We start from the raw sequence: 8,098 nt of genomic DNA, 5'->3' as shown, positions 1-8,098 counted from the left end.
GCGGCCCCAAAACCTGGTTTCGAAGCTTTTGGGGTGCAGGGGGAGCCCCCCCCCGCCGTGGCTCCTCGCACGGCTTAGCCCTGCCTATGGGTATTTGGGGGGGGGGGTCCCAATGGGATGGGAGGGCTGGTTGTGGGGTTTGGGGGGGGCTGCAGCAGGGCAGGGCACCCCACAGCCGGACCCCGACACCTCCAGGGGCTGGGGGGCTCAGAGACCCCCCCGCAAGGGCTTGGAGACCCCATGGAGACCCCCCCAGGGATTTGGGGACCCCATGGAGACCCCCACACACTCCCCAATGGCTTGGGGACCCCCTGGAGACCCCCCCAGGGACTTGGGGACCCCACGGAGACCCCCACCAAGGGCTTGGAGACCCCATGGAGACCCCCCCAGGGAATTGGGGGCCCCATGGAGACCCCCCAAGGGATTTGGGATCCCCACAGAGACCCCCCCCAAGGGCTTGGAGACCCCATGGAGACCCCCACAGAGACTTGGGGACCCAATGGAGACCCCCCCACACCACCTAAGGGTTGGGGACCCCCTGGAGACCTCCCCCAGGGATTTAGGGACCCCACAGAGACCCCCCCCCAAGGGTTTGGAGACCCCATAGAGACCCCTACAGGGATTTGGAGACCCTATGGAGACCCCCCCCACACCCCCAAAGGGCTTGGGGACCCCACAGAGACCCCCCCAGGAATTGGGGACCCCCTGGAAACCGCCCCCCAGGGAATTGGGGGCCCCATGCAGACCCCTCACAAGGGTTGGGGACCCCATGGGGACCCCCCCACGCACCCCCAAAGGGCTTTGGGGACCCCATGGAGACCCCCCCACACCCCAGAAGGGCTTGGGGACCCCACAGAGACCCCCCAGGGAATTGGGGACCCCCTGGAGACCCCCCCAGGGATTTGGGATCCCCACAGAGACCCCCCCAGGGCCTTGGGGACCCCCCAGAGCCCCCCCCAGGGATTTAGGGCCCCTGGAGACCCCCAGAGCCCCCCCCAGGCCCCAGGGACCCCCAGAGCGCCCCCAGGCCCCGCCCACCCCGCCTAAACCCCGCCCACCCCGCATAAACCCCGCCCACCCCGCCCAGACCCCGCCCAGACCCCGCCCACCCCTCCAAGCCCCGCCCACCTCCGCCCCGCCTTCCGAGTCTTTTTTGGCCGCCCGCGGCCGCCGTAGGGGGGCGTGGCAGTGAGGAGGGGGCGGGGCTCCCGCGCGCGCAGCATTCAAACGGCAACGGCAGCGGCTGGGGGGGGGCTACTACGAGGAGTAGAGGTAGGAGTAAGGGGGGGTGAGGAGGAGGAGGGGGCTGAGTAGGAGCAGCGGGGCGTGTAGGGGGAGGAGGAGGAGGAGTAGGGGCCCGAGGAGTTGTAGTAAGGGGGCTGGGGAGGAGTTGTAGTAGTAGTAGGGGACTGAGTAGTAGTACTGCTAGTAGTAAGGGGGCTGGGGAGGAGTGTGTAGTAGTAGTTGGGTGTAGTAGTAGTAGGGGCTCGAGGAGTAGTGGGGTGCTACGGAGTAGGAGGAGGAGGAGGGAGCCCAAGGAGTTGTAGTAAGGGACTGTGGAGTAGTAGGGGGGTGTGGAGTAGTAGGGGGCTGAGTAGTAGCAGTAGGGGGGTGTGGAGTAGTAGTAGGGGGGCTGCGGAGTAGTAGTAGTAGGGGCCCAAGTAATAGTTGGGGGCTGTGGAGTAGTAGTAGTAGTAGTAGGGGCCTGAGTAGTAGTGGGCGGCTGTGGAGTAGTAGAAGGGTGTGTAGTAGTAGGGGGGCTGAGGAGTAGTAGGGGGGATGTGGAATTGTAGTGGGGGTAGTAGGGAAGCCGAGGAGTTGGAGTAAGGGGATGTGGAGTAGTAGGGGGCTGAGTAGTAGCAGTAGGGGGGTGTGGAGTAGTAGCAAGCACAAGGAGTAGTAGTAGGGGGGCTGCAGAGTAATAGCAGGTTGTGTAGTAGTGGGGGACTGCAGAGTAGTAGTAGTGGGGGACTGTGCAGTAGTAGCAGGGCGTGTAGTAATAGGGGGCCCAAGTAGTAGTAGTATAGGGGGGCTACGGAGTAGTAAGGGGGTGTGTAGTAGTAAGGGCCCAAGTAGCAGGGGGCTGTGGAGTAGGAGGAGGACCACAGAGTAGTAGGAGGAGGAGGCTTGCAGGTTAGTAGTAGTAGTAGGGAGCCTACAGAGTAGTAGGGGAGAATAGTAGTAGTTAGGGACCTGAGGAGTAGTAGGGCTCCAAGTGGTAGTAGAGGGCCCTTGGAGTAGCAGCAGGGCTGTGTAGGGGCTGAGCCCAGCCCCCAAGGTGGGGGGAGCTCCTCAGTGCTCGCCCCAGGGGGCTGCTGGTGGCCGTGTAGTAAACCCTCTACTCCTCGTTGTAGGGCTCAGCTTGCAGCCATGGAAGTCCTCAAGTCCCAAAACGTGGAGCAGAAGGAGAAGCCTGGTGAGTTACACCCAGGTGTAAGCACTGAGTATTCCTGGGTGATGGTGAGTTACACGTAGGTGTAAGCACTGAGGATGTCTGCTCTGGTTGCTGAGTTACACCCAGGTGTAAGCACTGAGTACACCTGGGCTGGTTGCTGAGTTACACCTAGGTGTAAGCACTGAGTATTCCCAGGCTGGTTGCTGAGTTACACCCAGGTGTAAGCACCGAGTAGAGGTGCTGCCACCTGCTGTCCCCTCCTCGGTGCCTGCTCACCAGCAAACTTTTTTTTTTTGTTGTGTGTGATATTTTTGTGATTTTTTTGTGATTTTTCTTTTTTTATGTGTGTGTGTTTTGTCTTTTTTTTTGTCTTTTTTTGTCTTTTTTTTGTCTTTTTTTGTCTTTTTTTTGTCTTTTTTTTGTCTTTGTCTTTTTTTGTCTTTTTTTTTGTCTTTGTCTTTTTTTGTCCTTTTTTTTGTCTTTTTTTTGTCTTTTTTTTTGTCTTTTTTTTTATCTTTGTCTTTTTTTGTCTTTTTTTTGTCTTTGTCTTTTTTTGTCTTTTTTTTGTCTTTGTCTTTTTTTGTCTTTTTTTTGTCTTTGTCTTTTTTTGTCTTTTTTTTGTCTTTGTCTTTTTTTGTCTTTTTTTTGTCTTTGTCTTTTTTTGTCTTTTTTTTGTCTTTGTCTTTTTTTGTCTTTTTTTTGTCTTTGTCTTTTTTTGTCTTTTTTTTGTCTTTGTCTTTTTTCGTCTTTTTTTTTGTCTTTGTCTTTTTTTTTGTCTTTCTTTGTCTTTTTTTGTCTTTTGTTTTTTTTTGTGATTTTTTATTTGTGATTTTGTTGTTTTGTGATTTTGTTGTTTTTTTTGTGTTTTTTTGTGTTTTGTTTGTTTTTGCGTGTGTTTTTTGTGTGTTGTTTATTTTTTTGTGTGTTTTGTTTCTTTTTGTGTTTTTTGCGTTTTGTTTGTTTTTTTTGTGGTTTTTGCATTTTGTTTCTTTTTTCGTGTTTTTTGTGTTTTGTTTCTTTTTTGTGGTTTTTGTGTTTTTTTTTTTGTGTGTGTGTTTTTTGCGTTTTGTTTGTGTTTTTTTGTGGTTTTTGTGTTTTGTTTGGTTTTCTGGGTGATTTTTTTTTTTCTGGGTGATTTTTTTTTCTGGGTGATTTTTGTGTGTGACTTTTTTTTTGGTGATTTTTATGTTTTTTTTTAATCTTTTCCCAGAGCCGGGCGCGGTGTCCGTCACCATCCCGGCCTCCCCCTTCATGCAGAAGCTCGGCTACGGCACCGGGGTCAACGTCTACCTGATGAAGAGGTACAGGGACACCAAACCCCAAACCCTTTGGGCTCCCAGACCCCTTTTTATTCCAATCCCACAAATCTAAATCGGGACCCAAACTCACATTTCTGCCCCAAACTCACGTTTTTTTCCCCCATTTAGGTCCCCCCGGGGTTTATCCCGCTCCCCTTGGGCCGTGAAGAAAATCAACCCCAAATGCAGCAGGACGCAGCAGAGCCTCTACCAGCAGCGGCTGAGCGACGAGGCCAAGATCCTAAAAGGCCTCCAGCACCCAAACATCGTGGGTGAGCCCCCCCCTATTAAATTCGGAGCGCTAAATAACCCCCGATTTGGGTAAATTCGGGTTTCTGCTCCCCGGGGGTGCTGCGGGGAGGAGCAGCAGCGTGGCGATGCCCTCGAGGCGTGGAATTAGGGACGTGGGGTCAGGAAGGGTGTGGGATCAGGTTGTGCCCCCCCCAATGTGCCCATCGAGGCTCTGTGGAGGTGTTTCAGGGCCAGGAGTGTTTGGAGGAGCCACTCCAGGCTCTTATCTCCCCTCTTATCTCTTATCTCCCCTCTTATCTCTTATCTCCCCTCTTATCTCCCCGCTCCGTTTGGCGTTCCTCTGCGCCACCCCAAAACGCCGCCTGGCTTCTGGCAGGAATTTGCAAACACACAAAATCTTGACCTTTCCAGCTTTAAAAAAAAAAAAAAACACATTTATTTTTTCTTTTTTTCCTTTTTTCTTTAAAAAAAAACATTGAAATATCCCCAGGGGGAGATTCCTGCAAACGCCACCTTGTCCCTGTGTCCCCTCTTCCCCCCCTGGCTCCTCAGCTGCAGGTGTCAGCCCCACAAATAAATAAAAAAAACCAACAAATTCCCCTTTTTTCCTGTTTCTCTGTCCCATGAGGATCGGGGAAAACCCCTCCCCGTGCCCTTTTAGGGGGCGCAAAGCCGAGCTGGGGGCTTTTTTGGGGGAGCTCCCCTCGCTCCGTGCCCAAAATCTGGGGCTCGTCCCCAAGCTTGGTGCCACGCAGGTCCCCCACGGACACCCCTGGGGGTGTCACCTCTCCAGGAACCACCCCACAAAACCACCGGGACGCCTGGGGGTGAATCCGTGCCAGCCCCCAGCCCCCAAAAAACGCCGGTTCCAGCTCCTTTTGTCTAAAAAATGTGATTTTTATTATTATTTTTTTAAGGTTACCGTGCCTTCACCGAGGCCAACGACGGGAGCATGTGCCTGGCCATGGAGTACGGGGGGGAAAAATCCCTCAGCGACCTGATCGAGGAGAGGAACGCCGCCCGCCTCGGCCCCTTCCCCGCCGCCACCATCTTCAAGGTGGCCCTGAGCATGGCGAGGGGGCTGAAGGTGCGTTGTGGGGCCGGGGGGAACAAAACCCCAATCCCGTAGGGGGTGAGGAGATGCTGAGTTTTCCTACGAGGTGGGTCGGGGTTGGGAGACGCTCGCAGCAGGGAGCTTGGTGCCGTTTCCGCGCCTCTCCCGGGCTGAGCTGCTGGAAAAAGGCGGTTCTGAGGGCTGTGAGTTTGGGGGAAAAGGTGATTTTTTTAGGGTTTTGAGCATCGGGGCTGGGTTTTGAACCACAGCACAGCTCCGAGAGCTGCTCCCAAAGCTCCCCGGGGCTTTTCGGGTGCTGGGAGGAAAGTTGGGGCGGGGATTTTGGTGCTGCAGACGCAGCTCTGAGCTCCTGAAATAAACCGGTGGCTGCTTCCAAGGGTTTATCCCAAAGAAATTATCCCAATTTTGCACTAAAAAACCCCAAAAGCAGAGCGGAGCAGCCCGCCCCGCGCCCTGCAAGTAGGTTTTAACCCATCCCCAAATTTTTAACGTGAAACACGAAGGATTTGGTGCTTGGCTCTCTAAACCCGATGGCTCCTCGGTGGTTACGGGTACCCACGGGGGGGCTTTAACATCTTCTCTCTGCCCCCCCTGTCCCCTCCCAGTATCTTCACAACGACAAGAAGCTGCTCCACGGGGACATCAAATCCTCCAACGTGGTGGTGAAAGGCGACTTCGAGGCCGTGAAGATCTGCGACGTGGGGGTCTCCCTGCCCCTGGACGAGAACATGACGGGTAGGGGGGGGTTAGGAGCCGGTCCCGTTGGGTTTTAGGAGCTGTTCCCGTTCCCTTTGGGTTTTAGGAGCTGATCCCTTTGGGTTTTAGGAGCTGGTCCCTTTGGGTTTTAGGAGCTGCTCTGATGTGTTTTTAGGAGCCGGTCCCTTAGGGTTTTTAGGAGCCGGTCCCTTAGGGTTTTTAGGAGCCGGTCCCTTAGGGTTTTTAGGAGCCGGTCCCTTAGGGTTTTTAGGAGCCGGTCCCTTTGGGTTTTTAGGAGCCGATCCCTTTGGGTTTTTAGGAGCCGATCCCTTTGGGTTTTTAGGAGCTGTTCCCTTTGATTTTTAGGAGCTGGTCCCTTTTGCAAGGAGCGATCGAGCTGGAGGCAGAGCCCGGGCACAGCCTCCCAGAAAGGATCGTAGCAGAAGTGCTGGTTTGGGGCTGATTTCAGGGTTCTCTCCACCCAGCCCACAGGTTTTTGTTGTTTTTTTTTTTCCTGATTTTGCCTTTTTTTTGGTCCTGAGGACTCAGCACACGCCCGCAGAGGATGCGAGGGGGCACGGAGAGGCAGCGGGGCTGATTTCAGGCCGAGAGGGGGGAGCGTTTCCCCTCTCCCAAGGCCACTCAGGGTGCCGGAGGCGTCAAATTGATCAGAATTTGATCAGAATTTGATGGGAATTTGATGGGAATTTGAAGCAAACGAAGAGGGTGGAGGCGGAGGGAGCCCGGCGGCTTTGTCCTTCACCCCCAACCGCCTCGGTTTCCTTGCAGTGAGCGACCCCCAGGGCTCCTACATCGGCACCGAGCCCTGGAAACCCAAAGAGGCTCTGCAGGACGAGGGAGTGATCACCGACAAAGCCGACATCTTCGCCTTCGGGCTGACCCTCTGGGAGATGATGACCTTGGCCGTGCCTCACCTCAACCTGGGCACTGGCACCGACGACGAAGGTTGGTGGCCGTGCCTCGCTGCTGCGTTTGCTGGGGGGGGGGAAAAAAGCCTTTCTGGAAGTTTCTCCCTGAATAGGATTGGGTTTTTCCGGTCCGCCTCAGCACTGCCACCATGCTGGGTCTCCCCTGGAGGACGTAGAAAAGGCTCACGAACGTTTTTGTCTGCACCACCCCAAAAATCCCACAAAACCAGACAGCCCGAATCCATCCGAGCTGTTCTTGGGTGCTTTTTGAGGGGGAAAAAGGAAAACGAGCGCCCTGCCTGCCCCTGTTTGGCTCTGAACACCCTGCTCCGAAGCTGCTTCGCTTCCCAGGCGTGCTCAGCACCATCCCGGAGCTCATCCCTGGGCTGTTCTCAGCTGTTTGGCTTCATAACTCTAAACGAGAGGCTGATTGATGACAGCAATTAATCACCACAAACCAGAGCTTTGTAAGAGCTTCAGCACAGATGGAGAGAGCTCCTTGAAACTCAGCTGCTCCTCAAATTCCCATCAGCGTGGCTCCCTGCTCTGGGGGTGGGTTTAAAGGGTTTAAAAGATGTCCCCGAGCCTCAGGGCTGTGCCTGGGCACAGCAAAAACATTTGGAGGCAGCTGATGGGGCAGAGCTGAAGTGGTGCAGGCTGGGCAGGGGCAGCTCTGCTTGCTGCAGCCACTGCCTGCCTTGGATTTTAGCTGCCTGCAGCCCCGGGGCATTTTGCTCACATTTCTGGTGTCTCCTGGCTGCAGCCTTTCCTCCAGCCAAGCTCTGCAGCTCAGGTTTGCCCTGCTGGGAGAAATAAGACGAGCACAGCTTTAACATCAACACCCCTTAAAGAACAAGGAGAAAATTGGGCTCTGAGGGCTGCCGGAGCCCAAGGGAGGTGGGTTCAGCTCGCAGCACGAGCCCTGAGGTGCCCCCCTCTTTTTCCAGACGAGTCCTTTGACGAAGACGACTTCGACGAGGAGGCGTACTACGCGGCGCTGGGGACGCGGCCGGCCCTGAACATGGAGGAGCTGGACCCCTCCTACCAGCGCATGATCGAGCTCTTCTCCATCTGCACCAGCGAGGAGCCGCAGAAACGCCCCTCGGCCGCTCACATCGTGGCAGCCCTGGAAGCCAGCCTGCCCCCAAAGTGACAGCCCCGGCTCCTGAGCCAGCGAGGCCGTTCCCGGAGCTGTGTTACCCTCCTAGGTGGTGAAATCTGCTCTCTGCAGAGCCTAAACCCGTTCAGCAATAGCTCTTTTTAGCCCTGGTTTAAGGATGTGCCCGGAGCTCGCTCTGGTTCCCTCAATAAGCTCCACGCTCCGTGCGATGCCCCCCGAGGCCTTCCCGAAGTGCCCCTGAGCTGTTTAAAACCCTCCCCTGGTTGTGTTTAACTTATCCCCGCCTCTGGTTGATGGTTGTGGCAGACGTTGGAAAGAATTTGTTCTCTAACT

General features: G+C 55.0%; 1 protein-coding gene across 1 annotated transcript; it reads left to right on the top strand.

Moving 5' to 3' along the window:
* Positions 1-1,187: 1,187 nt before the first annotated feature.
* Positions 1,188-8,096, top strand: PBK (PDZ binding kinase). The gene is made up of 8 exons (XM_084514000.1): positions 1,188-1,272; positions 2,355-2,416; positions 3,606-3,696; positions 3,823-3,965; positions 4,863-5,032; positions 5,626-5,755; positions 6,506-6,682; positions 7,593-8,096. Exons 2-8 carry the CDS (start codon positions 2,371-2,373, stop codon positions 7,796-7,798), a joined length of 963 nt encoding a protein of 320 aa, XP_084370126.1. The 5' UTR covers positions 1,188-1,272; positions 2,355-2,370; the 3' UTR covers positions 7,799-8,096.
* The last annotated feature ends 2 nt before the right edge of the window (positions 8,097-8,098 follow it).

This window comes from Aythya ferina (genome assembly GCF_964211825.1).
Source record: "Aythya ferina genome assembly, chromosome: 3".
Lineage (NCBI taxonomy): Eukaryota > Metazoa > Chordata > Aves > Anseriformes > Anatidae > Aythya > Aythya ferina.
The sequence above is the reverse complement of the archived record's forward strand: the minus strand, read 5'-3'. Positions and strand labels throughout refer to the sequence as shown.